A 19617-nucleotide genomic window follows, 5' to 3' on the forward strand; every position below is an offset into this window, starting at 1 on the left:
GGAACAATATTCCATGGTAGGGTGGATTTACGATTTGTACAGAGTGAACAGCTGTTTGGAAGAAAAGTAATGCCAAGAGCGAAAGAGAAAACCAAGTTTTTTTAGATTCAGAGGACGCAATATTTGTAATGTGCTTGTGCCAAGAGAGATTAGAAGTCAGGGTAATCCCCAAAAGAGATAAATACCATTTATAGGACCAGAAGAATCCTTATTGTGAGATATAAGACAAGACAAGACTGAGTTTTAGAAGGATTGAAATCAACTATGTTGTCTTTGCCTTACTGCAGAATTACCTGGAGATCTGCATTTCAGGAATTGGTAGCAGATATTCGAGAAGTTGAAGCTGATTTAGCAGGGGAAGGTTTTTCAAAATGCAAAGTGGAATGCAATGTGCCATCATCTGCAAAACTATGGATAGGATTTCCATTCAATGGAAGAAGGTCATTAATATACAAGAGGAAAAGAGTGGGGGAAAGAACTGAACCTTGGGGGAAACCAGCATTAGTGGACAAGATTAGAAGACAGAGTGCCATCTACCATCACACTCAGTGAGCGATCAGAGAGAAAACTGGATAACCAATTAGAAAAAACAGTTGGCAAACCATAAGATGGAAGCTTGTTTAGAAGACCTTTATGCCAAACATGATCGAAAGCCTTTGAGATGTCAAGAGCAACTGCTTGTGTTTCACCAAACTTTTCCATTGAATTTGTCCATATATGGGTAACATAAGCCAGAATACAAGAGGAAAAGAGTGGGGGGAAAGAACTGAACCTTGGGGGACACTGATGGAATGCATGCTGGTGATCGTTGATCAGATGGAAGGTTTCTAGGTAGGTAGTTTAAGAGTTGGCGGTTAATCAATTTTTCCATTACTTTAGAAAGAGCAGAAGTAATTGCAATGGGACGATAATCGGATGGTAGGGACTTGTCACCCTTTTTAAGAACTGGCTGGATATGAGCAAATTTCCAAGCAGAAGAAAAAACACCTTTGGAATAAGAAAGTGAAAAAAGGCAGCAAAGAACAGGAGTAAGTTCAGGAGCACAGGTTTTGAGAACAAGTGGAGAAATACCATCAGGACCTGGAGCTTTCTGGAGCTTTCTTAGCATCAAGATTCATCAAAATCCTTCTGATATCCTTTTGACGGAAGACTACAGGACGCATTGAATGGAGCGTGTTGGTAATGGTGGGAGGTGTTTTACCAAGATCATTAATACACGAGTTGGAAAAAAAATGGGATGCTAGTAGGTCCGCTTTATCTTTGGCTGAAGTGACAACAGAACCATCTGGTTTTGACAGAGATGGGCAAAAGTTGCAGCCAATAGCTTTGGCAAGAGACCAGAATGCTCGGCTACCATTAGGGCAATAAGCAAGTTTTTTACTCTTGGCCTGTTCAAAATCTAGTTTGGACTGATTAATGACCGCTTTAGAATTATTGCGAGCTTTGGTGTTGGCGGGAAATGAAACTAAAGAATTGAAAACAAGCCAATTACGATATGCAACGTTCTTCTCTTGAACAGGCTTATCACATTTATTGGAAAACCAAGGTTTTGATAAAGGACGAGATTTTAAAGTGGAGTGTGGAATAAAGGATTCCATTCCTACAATAATAATTTCACTGATACGATCTGAGCAAATGTTGACATCAGAAGTTTTGAAACAGTAATATGACCAAGGAAAAGAAATTTCGCAGGTCATCCATTTTGCATTCTTGTAATGCCAAACAATATGAGGTTGAGAACAGCCATGAGATAAAGGCTCCACTGGAGAAGAGACAATCACCAAGTTGTGATCTGAGGTACCTAAAGGACCACTCACTTCGTCTGTGTACTTAGAAGGGTTGTTTGTGAGAAAAAGATCAAGCATGTTGGCTGTATGGTGGGGATTGTCCAGTACTCTTGCAGGTAAATGAACAATCTCTACAAGGTCATTAGAAATTGCAAAAGTCTCAGCATCTCGACCAGCTGGGTTGGTGTGACTAGAAAATGGAAAGCAGCTGGAGTTGTGAACATTAAAATCACCAATGAAAATTACCTCACTGTTAGGAAAGTTGGACTGGAGAAAGTCAAGTTGCAAAGAGAGAAAGTCAAAGAGCTCCAAGTGATTAGTGGCATTGGGAGAATGGTAGAGACAACAGATGAATTTGACACAATGAGGCAAAGAGACTTTAAGCCACAGAAGATCGAAAAGAGGAGATTCCAAATTACCAAATCTCTGACAGGGAATATGGGAACGGACATATGCACAAGTACCACCTTTGAGGTGAAAGGAATCGTACAGAGAATAATTTGGGCAACTGAGATGAGCAGTAGTTGAATCAGCTGATAACTGAGATTCTGTCAGAAAAGGTGCATGGGGTTTGGCAGACTGCAAGTGGAAATGGACATCATTGAGAGTAGAATTGAGACCATGTATATTTGTGAAATGAACTAGGAAGTGTTTGGGAGGTTTAGATCTTTTCATAGATAAGCTTACTCTATTAGTTTGACAATTCATGGTGTATTCAATAGTAAAGAAACGTAGGGGGAACATGCTGTATGAAGTAATGAAATTTTTGGATATGGCATACACATGGTAAGAATATGCCCAGATCCTTAACATAACATGGCCTCCACAATGTCCCCCACTTACACACTACTCGGACTCCCTCCAGCCACTATCTGGCAGAGTAGAGGTAGCAAGATTATACACTAGCTGATCTGGAAGCCTCCTAAAGAGTTACCACTAGGTTCGGTCCAGTGTACTAACTAGTGGTCGGCCTGTGAACACCATCTTACCCTAGAAATGTAAGGAAGATTGGATCTTGCCATGATGTTCATCATAACCTCGAAGGTGCCTCCGTAGCCAGGTAGGCAGAAGCAACAGTGCGTAGCACATGCTTCTTGATTAGACTGGCGTTCGAGCGTGTGACCACCAAATACGGAGGATGCGGAAAGGTCAGGGAATGACCACTGCATATCCCCGGAGCAATATGGCCTTATCTGCTAATGCTCCTAAAAAAACCAAATAACAAACAAAAACAACTTAATAGTGTGAATAGCAGTAAAGCTTAATAGAGGGTACTCACCTTGATTGATCTGCTTAGTTACATGAAGTTAGGGTGGGAATAAAGTTTAAGCTGAAGTTTAAAATAAATTAAAATAAGTTGAAATAAGTTAATTGAATGAATACGGAATTGTTAAAATTTGCTCAAGGAAGTAGAGAAGTGCACTATCTCATCCCTGGTTGTCATTTGAAAAACTGAAATTTAAAATAATACGAAATAAGCAAGGCCAATAGTCACAAGTGTTAAACGTTTTCGGTTGGCAGTGATAAGAAAGAAAGAAATCGTGTATTTAAAGGATTTCTATGTTCCCATAATGCATTTTGTGACATGTGGGAATCTTATGTGTGTAAGATTCCAGACCGGGGAGAGGTTGGTAGGTAGTTTCGTGTTTAGAACGTTAAGTTTAGTGTTATGGCGACCTCATTCTATGACGAGTGCTTCATGTTGGAAAATTTTGTAACTAGATCCTAATTTAATAAATGTAATGGCCGAATCGACTAGGGGGTTGTGGTTGTGAGAATGTACATGTTGTGTAAGTTCAGTGCTAGTTTGATTAGTTGTGAAGCTGTTGTAATGGTAATAAGCACATGTATTAGAAGTTTTGGTGGAACCGTATTTTGTGGTAGTGCTCCTGATGTAGCAAGTGTTACAACCGGGTTGGCATTTAATTAAATATATTTTGTTATTGATGTTGCTTATTGGATATTTTTGTTTCTCTTTATATGTATTAAACATAGTCCTTAATTTATTGTATGAAGAAAATATTAGCATTAGCATTAGTAGAGGCATATGATGCAAGAAAGCAAGCTTATTCAGCATCAGCCAAAAAAAAAAACAAAAAAAAACACACACCACTCCCATATCACCCCTCCGTTCGTTCGAAATACCTGTCGAGTTGAGCTTTAAATTTGTTTAGACTATCAACTTCAACAACAAGTGATGGAAGTCGGTTCCACCAACCAACCACCCGCTGGCCAAAGGCAAATTTCCGCACATCTATCCGACATCCGTCCTTCCTCAATTTGAATTTCTGTCCTCTGAGGTGATTATTCTGAGCAAGATGAAGAATCACATTGGCATTGAGCATGCTGAAACCATTCAAAGCCTTATACACCTCTATCAGATCACCTCGCCGGTGCCTAGTCTCCAGACTCTGTAATTTGCAAAACTTAAGCCTTTCTTCGTAAGAGCAACCCTTTGTTCCATTCACTAATCTTGTTGCCATTCTCTGTACCCGTTCCAGCAGCTCTACATCCTTCTTGAAATGAGGCCTCCAGACCTGTATACAGTGCTCAAGATGTGGCCTAACCATTGCCTTATACAAGGGAATAATCACCTCCTTATCCCTGCTAGAAAAATTCCTGTATATCATTGACAAGACACCATGAGCTACTCTTGCAGCTCGTCTGCACTGCTCAGAGAACTTCATATCTGCCTGTACAATTACCCCCAGGTCCTTTTCATTCTCCACCACTGTCAGTGTAGTACAGCAGAGTTGATACGTTGCCCTGGGGTTACTGTTTCCCATATGTAGTACTTTACATTTGTCAATGTTAAACTTCATTTGCCACCTCTCAGCCCATCTGTTCAACCTTTCCAGATCCTGTTGCAGCAGCATAGCGTCAGTAGTGTCCTTAACAACCCTGCCAACCTTTGTATCATCTGCAAACTTGGACATTAAACTTGATATCCCATCTTCAATATCATTCATAAACATCGAAAACAACAACGGACCCAACACTGAACCCTGAGGAACTCCACTAATAACACTAGTCCACGTTGAGCAGTGTCCATTGATTACCACTCTCTGTCTTCTGCCACTCAACCATCCCCTTATCCATAGCAGCAATTTGCCTCCAATGCCACACTGCTCCAATTTGTGCAGCAGTCTTCCATGTGCAACAGTATCAAAAGCCTTTCTAAGATCCAAATATATAATATCAAAGTTATTATAGTGACTACATCATAGTATCCAATCAAATTGGTCAGGCAAGACCTGCCCTTAACAAAACCATGCTGCGTCTGAGCTATAACTGAATTCTTGTCTAGATGATCCTGCAGTGCTTCTTTAACCAGTGCCTCCATTAATTTTCCTGGAACAGAAGTTAAACTAACAGGTCTATAATTACTTGTGTCAGCCTTTGATCCTCCTTTGTGAATTGGGGTTATATTTGCACATCTCCAGTCTATGGGTACCTCCCCTGAGTCCAAAGAAGCTCTCATAATTATGGCTAGGGGTTTGCTTACTTCCTTTGCTGCCTCCTTTAATATAACTGGATAGATCCCATCCACCCCATGTGCCTTTTTTATGTTTATCCTCAACAATCTCTCCTCCACTTTCCTCTCAGTTATTACAAAATCATCCAGCTCACTGCCAATGTTTACTTTACCTACATCATTCTCCTTCCTGAATAACTCCTCATGCGTGAATGTAGATGCAAAATACTCGTTTAGATTGTTAGCCACCTGAGCAGGATCCTCAACTGTTGAACCATCAATATCCAGTGGACCAATCTGATTCATCCCTTTCCTTCTTGAGTTTAAATATGTAAAGAACTCTTTTCTGTTTTTCTTTGCATCCTTTGCCAAGGATTTTTTGTAGTCTGCCTTTGCCTGCCTAATCTCCTTTGTGACTTGGTTACAGACCAACTTATATCTATCATAGGCTTCCATATCACCCATTAATTTGTATGTATCCCATGCATTTTTCTTCTTATTAATGTGATATCTGTGTTTGCAAACACTTGGCAGAACTGTCTGGCAAGAATGCTGTGATAGGGTGGAATAATACGTTTGGTTTTTTGGTTTTTTTTTTTAGGAGCATTAGCAACTAAGGCCATATTGCTCCGGGATATGCGGTGCTCATTCCCTGACCTTTCCGCATCCTCCGTATTTGGTGGTGACGGGCTTGAACCCCGGTCTAATCAAGAAGCATGTGCTACGCACTGCTGCTCCTTCCCACCTGGCTACGGAGGCGCCGGAATAATACGTGTGTGTTCTGTTTGGTGTTATGATTACACAGGTTATTGACATTATCCCTTGCAACAGAAATTGTGTTGGATTAATTGTAACGGATAGTTCCTGGCTGTGAATTTCTTTGTGAGATACCGTAATTCGGCGGATTAATCATCTTGCGAAGAACCGAACTTTATGGCATTGTGGATTTGATTGTAAAGAACGGACTTTTTGTACTGAGCGGGTGATGTGATTCAAAATATAGTTATTTTCCCGTGTGTGTGTGTTTTTTTTTTTTTTAGGAGCATCAGCAACTAAGGCCATAGATCTTGGTTCCTAGTTTGGTACCTAGTTTATATATTGTGAGGTTAAGAAATTTGATTTTATTGTCGATTTCTATTTCAAGTGTGTATTTTAATCTTTCGTGTATTGTATTGAATTTAATAAAGAGATTATCAATAGTGGCTCTGTTTCCTATTAATAATATGTCATCTGCATACCACATGTAAAGTTTAATACCAGGAGGGAAAGGTTTGAAGTACTTGGTTTTAGATAGCAGCTAAGTAGATTTCTGATAAGGGAGCTGAAATTCCCAATCCCATGGGAAGGCCAAATATTTTTCCAAATATTTGGTTTTGAAAACGGAAGTGTCTAGCTTCAAGTAATATTGAGGTAAGTTATTTGGTTTTTTTTTTAGGAGCATTAGCAACTAAGGCCATATTGCTCTGAGGATATGCGGTGGTCATTCCCTGACCTTTCCGCATCTTCCGTATTTGGTGGTCACGGGCTTGAACCCTGGTCTAATCAAGAAGCGTGTGCTACGCACTGTTGTTCCTGCCCACCTGGCTATGGAGGTAAGTTCTAAAATACTATTAATGCCTAAGGGAGGTGCCATTAGCTAGTGTTGTCGGTCATTAGGAGTTCATGTAAGACTTGTAATATAAAGGGTAAATGTATGTTGGCGTATAAAGAAACAATTCTTTCACTAGAAATTATTCATTCAATTAACTTATTTCAACTTATTTTAATTTATTTTAACCTTCAACTTAAACTTTATTTTCACCCCAACTTCATGTAACTAAGCAGATCAAGGTGAGTACCGTCTATTAAGCTTTACTGCTATTCACACTATTACATCGATTAGACAACGGTACATTAAGAAGCTCTATAAATCATCTAAGTGTCAAACAAAATTAAATAATAACCTCAAAAGTCATCAGTTATACTGCATGATGGAAGAGATGGGGAAGGGTTGACCGGAACTTAGCTCTGGAGACTAAACATGGGTTCCACCACTTCTAGCCTCCAATTAGCAAAGTGGTGGTATTGCACTGGTTGATGAGAGTCATCTACCACCTAGTATTGCCTGGTAACACAGAGGGGTGGCATTCCTCCATGAGGTATGGGTGCCAACACCTCAACCCCTGCTTACGTTGGTTCATACCTGGGTGGTCACCCAGTGTACTTGTGCATGGAGGTTATACCCGGGATTACTAACAGTCCCACCATCGTGAAGGTGCAAGCAAAGGATTTGGCTGTCACAGACCGTCCGGACTTCGCTGAAATTGGGTCTACTTGACTTGAATGTCTCCCGAATATCAGTTCCATCTGCGTTTTAGACTACCAGGTAGCACGTACAGCTTGTCTGGTATATCTGAGAGAATGTCTGTGACAACCTCAAGGACCAAAGACTAAGGGGAGGTAACACAGACAACAGATATGCAAATGTGACTCCAATTCACAAAGGAGGGTTAAAGGGTAACACAAGTAATTACAGACCTGTAAGTATAACTTCTGTTCTAGGGAAATTAATGGAGGCATTGGTTAAAGAAGCACTGCAGGATTGTCTAGACAAGACCTCAGTTATAGCTCGGACACAGCATGGGTTTGTTAAGGGGAAGTCTTGTCTGACCAATTTGATTGGATATTATGATGTAGTCACAAAGGAACTAGATGCAAAGAATAATTTTGATATCATATATTTGGATCTTAGAAAAGCTTTTGATACTGTTGCACATGAAAGACTGCTGCACAAATTGGAGAAGTGTAGCATTGGAGGCAAATTGCTGATATTGATAAAGGGATGGTTGAGTGGGAGAAGACAGAGGGTGGTAATTAATTTACACTGCTCTTCATGGACTAATGTTATTAGTGGTGTACTCCAGGGTTCAGTGTTGGGTCCATTGTTGTTTTCTGTATTTATTAATGATATTGATGATGGTATATCAGGCTTATTGTCCAAGTTTGCAGACGATACAAAGGTCAGCAGGGTTGCTAATGACAGTACGCTACTGCAACACTATCTAGAAAACTTTAGCAGATGGGCTGAGTGATGGCAACTGAAGTTTAACATTGACAAATGTAAAATACTGCATACTGGAAGCAGTAACCCTAGAGTAATGTATAAACTGTGTGGTACTACACTGACAGTGGTAGAGAATGAAAAGGACCTGGGGGTAATTATGCAGGCAGATATGAAATTTTCTGAGCAGTACAGACCGTCTGCAAGAGTAGCTCATGGTGTCTTGTCAATGATATATAGGAATTTTTCTAGCAGGGATAAGGAGGTGATTATCCCCTTGTATAAAGCAATGGTCAGGCCACACCTTGGGTACTATATACAGGTCCCGAGGCCTCATTTAAAAAGGATGTAGAGCTACTGGAACGAATACAGAGAAAGGCAACAAGATTAGTGAATGGAACAAAGGGTTGCTCTTATGAAGAAAGGCTTAAGTTTTGCAAATTACAGTGTCTGGAGACTAGGCACCTGTGAGGTGATCTGATTGAGGTATAAAGCCTTGAATGGTTTGACCATGCTTAATGTTGATGGCATTCTTCCTCTTGCTCAGACAAAAGACTCCAAGTTTACAAGTCATTATTGCATTTCACGGTATCACGTGGACATAAACACATGGCGTGTATAACTCTGTACTTTGCCCTGAACACTCTGCTACATTATGCCGATTACTCGAAGAATCATCAACAGCATACCACAGATTCTACTTGCCAGTTGTCTGTACTGCATGAAGAACTCGTTTGAGTAAAAGAAGACAGAGTGGTAATCAACGGACTCTGCTCTTCACTGACTAATGTTATTTGTGGTATCCCCAAGGATTCAGTGTTGGACCCATTGATGTTTTCGGTATATTATTATTGATACTGATGATGGTTATCAGGCTTAATATTTAAATTTACAGATGATATAAAAGTTTGGAAAATTGGTTAATGACGATTTGCCACTGCAACAAGATCTAGAAAAATTAGAAATGACAACTGAAGTGTAACATTGACAAATGCAAGATACTGCATGTGGGTATCAGTAAATGAAAAGGGCTTGCCAGTAATTGTGCAGTCTGATGATGTTTTCTGAGCAGTACAGAGAGGCTGCCAGGGCAGCTCATGGGGTTTTGTCATTGATGTATGGGATATTGAGAGAAGGGGTGTTAAGGAGGTGATTATCCCCTTGTATAAGGCAATGGTTAGGCCACATCTTGAGTACTGTATATAGGTCTGGAGGCCTTATTTTATGAAGGATTTAGAGCTGCTGGAATGGGTACAGAGAAGGGAAACATGATTGGTGAGGGGGAGGGTTTCTCTTACCAAGGCACTATGATGCAAGAAAGAAAGGTTTCAGTTTTGCAAACTGCTAGGTGTGGAGACTAGGCACCTGCGAGGTGATCTAACTGAGGTGTTTAAGGCTTTGAATGGCTTCAACAAACTTAATCCAGATAGGATTCTTCCTCTTGTTCAGACTATGCACATGAGGGGGGTCATAAATTCAAATTGGAGAAGGATGGTTGCAGAATAGATATGCAGTTTACCTTCAGCCAGCAGGTGATTGATCATTGGAACAAACTTCCACCTGTTGTTGTGGAAGTGGGTATTTTGAATGAATTTAAGAGAGAACTAGAAAATTCATTGGATATGGAAAGGTGATGTGGGAAGGGTTTTTTTTTTTTTTTTTTTGTTGATGTTGTACAAGCTTGCTTTCTTGTCATCTGCCACAATAATTTAATGACATTTGTCACTAATACTAATAAACATTAAAATTATTAACATTCTTTAATATTAAGAATGTAACACTTGTTCCATTGTGCCTGCTGCTGATCAAAATATTTTTGGAAGACTTCTTTTGTGAATGCTTTTAGGTGATCTGTCATGTTTGATTGGATTTCTTGAATTGATTCAAACTGTTTTAAGTTTGCCAAAAGGTGCATGCTGCCAAATCAGATGACCATGGTGGATACAGCATAATGGGAACATTTGTGCTGATAAAAAATATTGCCAGACAGTGAATGTCATGTGCATGGCACATTGTCATGCTGAAGGAACCAACCATTGTTAACAGGAGAGATTGCTTCTACAGGGATGGGATACACTTGAATAGAAAGGGTGCAAGAATATTTGCTGATGCTATCGAGGCAGTGTTAGGTGGGTCAGAAAACTGCTAGCTTGGAGGGATACAAGGATTAATAGATTAACAGTAGCCACTGGCAGAGGTGAAAGTGATTCTTGCACTGCTTCTACTGGAATGAGCAGAAGCCTGAAAAACAAGATGCAGAATATTTCAGAGACTGCTGGGAGTCATTGCAGTACAAGTAAACACATGGGTTGTGTTAGGATAGCCAAGAATAGAAACAGGTGCATGTATACTTGCGTGTACGCCAATGCTAGGAGTTTGGTAAATAAATTTGATGAATTTGAGGTATTGCTAAAAGCATCAAAGGCGGATATTGTTGGGATATCAGAGACGTGGTGTCATACAGATATAAGGAATGCAGAACTGAAATTTGGGGAGTACAATGTCTACACAAAGGATAGGAAGGGAGGAGGGATTATGCTATTAGTTAAGAAACACATAAAATCCAAGGAAGTGAAGCCAGTCGACATCACTGGACAGTGCAGTGCAGTGCAGTGCAGTGTCGAGTCAGTTTGGTGTGACATAAGCATTGGGAGATGAAAATTGAGAGTAGAAGTGTGCTATAGGCCTAATGACTCTGATGAGTATAATAAGAAACTGTACGGGGAAATAGAGTGGGCCAGTAAATCAGAGAGTCTTATAATGGGGGATTTTAATTTCCCAGATATTGACTGGAATTTGTGGTTTTGTCACTCACACACTAATAAAGCTTTTGTGGATTTATTGGATGATTGTTTTTTACATCAGCATGTTCTGGAGGCAACTAGATGGAGTAATACTCTTGATTTGATTATCAGTAGTGATTCTTCATGCATTAAGAATCTGCAGATAAAGGAATCACTAGGTGGCAGTGATCAAAGTGTGCTGAAGTGGGATTTACTCAAAGAGGTAACTACCATCAGGAGTAAAGGGAAGGGTTTTCGCTTTCGAAAAGGCGACTACGATGGTCAGAGACAGTATTTAAATTCTATACAGTGGGACCAACTGATGATGTTACCAACAGCAAATTCAAAATGGGAAGCATTCAAAGAACTTATCTTGGAAGCTACTAGGCTTTACATACCAACTAAGAAATATTGTTCAAGCTTTAGGCCTAAATTGATGTCAGATGAACTATTGAGACATATGGCAGAGAAGAAAAATGCATCGGATACATATAAATTAACATGTGACACAAAAGCCTATGATAGATACAAGTCGATCTGTAACCAAGTTACAAAGGAGGTTAGGCAGATGAAGGCAGATTATGAGAAATCTTTGGCAAGGGATACAAAGAAAAACAGCAAAGAGTTCTTTACTTATGTAAACTCTAGAAGGAATGTTATTTGTTGGTTGTTATTTGGTTTTTAGGAGCATTAGCAACTAAGGCCATATTGCTCCAGGATATGCGGTGGTCATTCCCTGACCTTCGTGCATCCTCCGTATTTGGTGGTGACGGGCTCGAACCCCGGGTCTAATCAAGAAGCGTGTGCTATGGACTGCTGCTCCTTCCCACCTGGATACGGAGGTGCCTCTCTAGAAGGAAGGGGATGAATCAAGATTGGTCCACTTGATACCGATGGTTCAACTGTTGATGATCCTGCTCAGGTAGCCAACATACTAAACGAATATTTTGCATTGACATTCACACATGACGGGTTATTCAGTGAGGAGGATGCCAGAGGTGTATTCAACTCTGGCAGTAAGCTAGATAATCTTGTAATAACTGAGAGTAAAGTGGAGGAGAAATTGTTAAAGATAAACACAAGAAAGGCACTTTGGGTGGATGGAATCTATTAAATTATATTTAAGAAGCCAGCAAAGGAAGTAAGCAAACCCTTGGCCATAATTATGAGAGCTTCCTTGGACTCAGGGGAGGTACTCATAGACTGGAGATGTGCAAATGTGACCCCAATTCACAAAGGAGGAATAAAGGCTGACACAAGTAATTATAGACCTGTGAGTTTAATTTCTGTTCCAGGAAAATTAATGGAGGCACTGGTTAAAGAAGCACTGCAGGATCATCTAGACAAGACTTCAGTTATGGCTCGGACACAGCATGGTTTTGTTAAGGGGAAGTCTTGCCTGACCAATTAATTTGATTGGATACTATGATGCAGTCACAAAAGAAGTGGATGCAGGAATAACTTGGATATTATATAATTGGATCTTTGAAAGGCTTTTGATACTGTTGCACATGGAAGACTGCTGCACAAATTGGGGCAGTGTGGCATTGGAGGCAAATTGCTGCTATGGATAAAGGGGGGGGTTGAGGGGGAGAAGACAGAGAGTGGTAATCAATGGACACTGCTCATCGTGGACTAATGTTATTAGTGGAATCCCTCAGGGTTCAGTGTTGGGTCCATTATTGTTTTCTGTATTTATAAGTAATATTGATGATGGTATATCAAGCTTAATGTCCAAGTTTGCAGACGATGCAAAGGTTGGCAGGGTTGTCAAGGACACTACTGATGCTATGCTGCTGCAACAGGATCTGGAAAGGTTGAGTAGATGGGCTGAGAGGTGGCAAATGAAGTTTAACATTGACAAATGTAAAGTACTACATATGGGAAACAGCAACCCCAAAGCAACGTATCAACTCTGTGGTACTACACTGACAGTGGTAGAGAATGAAAAGGACCTGGGGTTAATTGTGCAGGCAGATATTAAGTCTCTGAGAAGTGCAGACAGGCTGCAAGAGTAGCTCATGGTGTCTTGTCAATGATATACAGGAATTTTTTTAGCAGGGATAAGGAGGTGATTATTCCCTTGTATAAGGCAATGGTCAGGTCACATCTTGAGTACTGTATACAGGTCTGGAGGCCTCACTTCAAGAAGGATGTAGAGCTGCTGGAATGAGTACAGAGATGGGCAACAAGATTAGTGAATGGAGCAAAGGGTTGCTCTTACAAAGAAAGGCTTAAGTTTTACAAATTACAGTGTCTGGAGACTAGGCACTGGCGAGGTGATCTGATAGAGGTGTATAAAGTCTTGAATGGTTTGAGCATGCTCAATGCTGATGGGATTCTTCTTCTTGCTCAGAATAATCACCTGGGAGATCATAAATTCAAATTGAGGAAAGACAGATGTAGGATAGATGTGTGGAAATTGGCCTTTAGCCAGTGGGTAGTTGGTTGGTGGAACAGACTTCCATCCCTTGTTGTGGAAGTTGATAGCCTAAATAAATTTAAAGCTCAGCTGGACAGGTATTTCGAATGAACGGAGGGGTGAAGTGGAAGTTTTTTTTTTTTTTTTTTTGGCTGATACTGCATAAGCTTGCTCTCTTGCATCATATGCCTCTACTAATGCTAATCAGTTTTTTCGGGATGTTTATGGCAGATTGTATCTTTCAACCATTTTAAAAAATTTAACCCCATGGATTCACATCTTGTGAATATGGGCTTAGCACACCCAGGGTCCTGAGCTGGATATCATCATTCTTCTTTTTCTTGGTGAGGTGATTCCCTTCTATTTCTCTCTCTCTCTCTCTCTCTCTCTCTCTCTCTCTCTTGCTAATTTAGAAATTTTTTTTTGACTGGTGCAGCATAAACCTCAGGCTTCCTTGCACCATATGGCTAATAATAATACAGACAGCATCATCTCTTCATCTGGCTCCATTCATACATATATCTAGTGAAACGGAGCCAGATAACAACATCCCCTCATCAAAAAATGACTTTGACTGTTTTCTCTTTTTTATCTTTGTGATAACAGTTTACCATTAGGATCTTTTAACCTTGATCTTTGGGCCATATCCTATCCATATGCTCAAGATTCATCATGTGTTATAACTATTGCCCTGTTTGATGAAACTATTTGATGAAAATGCAGGATCTAACATGACTTGCTCAAACAACTCAGCTGATAAGAGGTCTCAACGCTGTCTCTGATTTTGATCAAGGATATACAGAACTAATTTGACACTCACTTGTTCAAGAATACATAGAACTAATTTGACACTCACTTGTCTCATGCCCAAATTCAATCCAAATAGTCTGAAATGAACCAAACAAAAAAGATGTATCCACAACAATTTCTTGACTGATCAGTTGTCAATCTGATCGAATGATGGCGTGAACTTCAATGATATTGTTTTTTTCAGGATGTTGATGAGAGATCATTTCTTTCTTTCTTCATCTTCAAGCAAAAAATTCCACACAAGCAACTTTGTGATAACAGCACACGTAACAAATTTAAACTTGGTATACTCATGCTCAAAAGATATCAGTGTAAGCCCTGCTCACAATCTGTTTCAAAAATTGTAAGTTCATTCATCAAACCTTTAACCTTGTATAAAGGAAATATTACAGAGTCCTTTAAGTAATTTGTTCCTTCTAAAGGTTCTCTGCTCATAATGCTTTTAGAAGAGGCAGATCTTAAAATAATACCAATATCAATTAATGTTTTATTATTTTTAGCCCTATCACTACTTTTAGAGGGATCCATTCCTTCATGTATACACATATAGAGAAAGGAAATATTCAACAGAGCTCTTTAAGTATTTTTTTCCTATGCTTTTATTTTGTATTATTTTTATTTCTCCTATATTGTTATAAAATAATATAGGGTAGTTATACTGGATTACCTAAAAGCATTCTTGTTCACTTGAACAAATATCATCAGGTTCCTCTTACCTTCAGACTAACTTCAATTTACTGCCTCTTCTATTCCGTTATATTTTCTCAATTATCACCATTTATCATTACTGCTGTAGTTCATATCATTACAATAATACCAATGATTATCATCCAAATCTGTTATACCCAGTAGGTGTACAAGTCACTATGTTATTATAAATCAAACCTTCTGGACTATCAGACCATCAATTGCCATTTTCTCCCATGCTATCCTGTTAGATCTTCAAATAAGATCTGCATTTTTTTTTTGTATACTGTAAGTAATTAGTGATATTCTATTGATCCATTTGGTGTTAATTTCTATGTTTATACCTTATTTATATTTATACCTTAAATCAACTCTCTTATTTTATATATCACCTTTACTTGCTTTAATGTAGGCAGCTTCTTTTGTTAATAATTTGCTATTTTTCTCTATTATTAATTATTTTTTCCACAACCACTGACGAGGTTTAAGCGTGCTGTTCATTTAAGCCAAATAACACACATATTTGTGTGTGGGTGATTAGAATTGTAATTAGCAGTATCATCACTGCTATATGGATAATTTTTAATTTTTAAATATTCATGTTCAATTTACCATAATTTTCAAATATTTTGTATTAATTAAAATATAATTATTTAAAACCAAGGAAAGACTATCAGAAAACTTAAAAAATAAACAATTCTAAACTTGGCACTTGTGACTGTGTATGTTAAACACAATGTTCATACTTTGTTTTGTGCAATCAAAAAGGCATGAAACAATGTTCATGATTTTTTGATTGCACAAAGTATATATTAAGAATGCAATATAAAGAAATATAGTCAATAAAATATCAAAAACAATACTGCTGATGCATTTTAGGTTTTTAAACTTACTTTCATTTCCAAATACTGCAAGTGAAATAGCCAGTGCAAAGAAGCATATCAAACATACTAAGTACATTACAGAAAATTTGCACCAAAAGAACTATAAGCTTAATTCTTTCTAAGAAGGGTATTTCCTCAGGAAGCAAGCAGAAAGTAAAAGAGGAAGTGCCAGCTACAAGGATATAAAGTCTCTGGTATGCAAGATAAACTTTCATGTTCTTATCTAAACATGTACTTAATGTAAGTGATTGACTGTGGCTTTTTTTTTTTTTTTTTTTGTACATATTAAGAATTTTCTAGCTGGACCTACTTAACAAATGACTATGATTATCTTGCTGAATAAAATGCTGTGAATGTTCACACATGCATAATAAAGTATTCAATTTAAAACTTTGAAAGATGTAGTAACTCATTTTGCTTGTGAACATCTAATCAGCCACATACATAATGAAGCTGTTATATGATGCATAAATGGTTTCTAACATGGTTTCAAATTATCTGAACAACCAAATCAACCACTAACTCAGGAATTTTTAAAAATCCTCCTAAATGTGAGCACTTATTTCCATAATTTAGTTTCTTAATTTGCTTGAAAAATGTTACCTCTAATAAGCTTATAATCATTTTTTCCCCTACTAGTAATACTATTCTATGGTAAATACCAAAAGTAACATGCTTTAATATTCTATACTGAGTGGCCAGTTTATCATGTACCATCCAAGGAATCAAATGCGATAAAGGCAGTAACATGTCTGTAACAGACTACACAAAACAGGCAATCAGATACTGAGGGAGTGTGTGTAATCCAATGAGAGTATGGACTAACAGTGCACCTTACGAACTGCATGCCATACAGTAGTTGGTGCCAGTGCAAGCATCATGGACACTGCAACTCTGCCGAGTGTTCACACATATACAAGAATGTACCTAGAACAGACTGGCTCAACAACCAAAAAAACAGACAGCCTATGGCAGTCTCTTTCTCTCTCTTTTTTTATGGTAATTCCAAACATGAAAGGTATTGCACTGCCTGTCCGCTTGACCAGACCACGAGCTAATATGTTGGATCACCATTTGTTCAAATTACTGTTGTGATACTATACGGAGTTATCAAGATGCTGAAGAGTGACACAAGTAATACTAAATCTTCATGTGAACATGGCTTCTGTATTCAGAACACTGATTCACTATGGGACTGAGATCCCAGAATTGGGTTAGTTAGGGCAGATGCTTGGAGGGTTGTATTGTCATTTTCAAAGTGCCCTTGTTGATAAATATGTAACACTGATGTGTGTACTTGAGTTCCAACTATGTTCAGATATGTTCTGGCATTTTTAGTGCCTTCCAGCTACGAAAACATGCTCCCACAATTGCACCTTCTCCAGCAGCCTGTGCCATCAGTACACAACAGAATAGTTACAGCATCTCCTTTGGTTTCCCATATGCACATTCTTCTATTGGTGCTGAAAAGCATAAATCGTGACTCAATGCACTACAAGGTATACTTCTAGCTTTCCTGCATCTATGCTTTACATTTCTGGCATCAAAACAGTCATATTTTCTGGATGATCTCCCAGATCAGTAACTTGTGAGGTCACTTACACTCATTATGAACTCTTTGTGGAAGTCTTCAAATGACATGGGTACTGATACGTTGTGATGTTCCCACATTAAATAAAGAGGTTAAATGATCTGTCATTTGGTGACAGTTACACTTGATGATCCATTCCAGATGTAGAGCACCTCTTTGCAACATTACATTTTCTTCTGCAGTTGTGTCTGTTCATTAAAGACTCTAATTAAAAGTGCTGCCATGTTCTTTGTTGCAGAATCTGGTAAATGCATACCAACAATCATTCCTCTTTGGAAGCCTGTGAGATCCCACCCATTCCCAATGAGCTGATTTCAGCACTCAGTTATGATTTTGTAACACTTTCCTGCCATCACAATAGGTGATCTTTGATCCACACATTTTTGCACAGATCGTTGCACAAATTCAAACCTTTATGATCCTAATAAAGTGGCCACGTAGGTAGTGCAGAACCTATATGATACTATGATACCAGAACCTCTGGTATCATATATGGGATGAAGGCTCAGAAGACAGATGATACTCTACATCACTGGATTTAAATTTCTGTAGATGGTAATTTTCAGGAAATAGGTGCAAAGGATGGCTATTCCAAAGAAATGAAGGTAGGATAAACAAGAAACAGGAAAAGTCAGTTTAGTGAATTGTAAATGAATGCTGACAATTAGTTGAGACATGCTTTGAAGTGGGAATGCAGATGATATAAAAGAACAGTACCCATGTATATTAACCTGTTCTATACAAAATGCATGCAACTGAAAGGTTGTTAATTAACTAGATTGCCCTATTTAAGAAAGAAATTTTTTGGGGGGGAAACCACCCCAAATGTGGTAACAGTATTCCATAGTGGAGCAGTAATAATTTGTACGGAGTCAGTACTGTTTAGAAGAAAGTAATGCTGATAGTGAGAGAGGAATTCTAGTTTTTTCAATGCAGATGAAGCAATATTTAAGATATGCTTATGCTCAAAAAGATTTGAAGTTAGAGTTATATCGCCAATACATACATATATATGACCATGTAAAGAAATCAGTATTGTTGAAGATAAGCAGGCTCTATGTTGCATTGCTGAAGATAAAATCAGCAGGCTCTTTTTTGTGAGAATTGAGACAGAATTAATTTTAGAGCTGTCTACAGGACTGTAAAGTATAAAGTGTGTTAGTTGTCTGACAGCACCGGTGGTTTCACCCATCTCTGCATTGTATTCTTTGTAAGTGAGACAGAACTCTGTGGAGGCCAGAGATTTAAAAAGTGTGTGTGTGGAGTGGCTTGTTGTGTAGCATTATGTTCTGTTGTTTCTCTGACCATTTAGCCGTTGAGCCCCTATTGGGACCCACCGTTGCCCACACTTTGCCACGAGGAGGCAGGTCAGGCACCCTGTAGATTATTTAAGTACTCTGGCAGGTTCCACCACCTAATTTCCAAGGATTTCAGTGGCAAGACCTATATATATATATTTAAAAAAGGGGTATGAACACTAGAATTTGGAAAGGTCGAAACAGGTTTACAAGAAAGCAGTTGAATTTTTTGATTCTGATTTGAATTTGGCAGCATTGTTAGGGGCACTCAGTCGGTTCAGTTAGAGTGGGGGGGAAACAGGTAGAAGGATGGGGACGATAGAGTACGCATCCTCAAAGAGGTCAGTGGGGACAAGCCCAACGAGGGGAAGTATGGGGTAGGAAGGGAGGGGAGGAGACAGAGACCTGTCTCCTCCCTCCCCTGCCTGGGGATGTCATTTTAAAGGGAACCGTGTTAGAGTACCCAGTCCCAGTTCAGATCACCAAATGGCATGTTGGCAGCAAAGCTGCTGTATGTCTTCGTCAGTGATGGTTGTCAAGTCCATGTCTTGTCATATCCAGTAGGAAGGTCAAACTGCCCATCCCACACCAAGCAATAAGAAAAAAACACCCCCAACTTGGGGGCAGTACCCTGGTGGACTCGAGAAATTGCCATGCTCCGGCGGCAAACGATAAAAGCAAGGAAGGACTTTCAGAGGGCCCGCAGATCATGGCCTGCAAACGAAGTCGAAGTCCTGAGACAACAATATAGGGAGATAAGAAACCGCTATACTGATGCCATTAAGAAGAGCAAAAGACTCTCTTGGGAGCTCTTAGTATCCACAGAAGGAAACACTAACC

The 19617-nt window shown here is 39.1% G+C and overlaps 1 protein-coding gene across 1 annotated transcript in view; it reads right to left on the bottom strand.

Moving 5' to 3' along the window:
- The window catches only part of LOC150076253 (coadhesin-like), a 270840-nt gene extending 254818 nt beyond the window's left edge, over positions 1 to 16022 (bottom strand). The window contains exon 1 of the mRNA XM_090388126.1: positions 15898 to 16022. Coding sequence (XP_090244252.1) covers positions 15898 to 15964 — 67 coding nt within the window. The 5' untranslated portion in view covers positions 15965 to 16022. The remainder of the gene's footprint in view (positions 1 to 15897) is intronic.
- Positions 16023 to 19617: the final 3595 nt, after the last annotated feature.

Source organism: Mastigoproctus giganteus, chromosome 13 (assembly GCF_048544385.1).
Source record: "Mastigoproctus giganteus isolate SK-2022 chromosome 13, ASM4854438v1, whole genome shotgun sequence".
NCBI lineage: Eukaryota > Metazoa > Arthropoda > Arachnida > Uropygi > Thelyphonidae > Mastigoproctus > Mastigoproctus giganteus.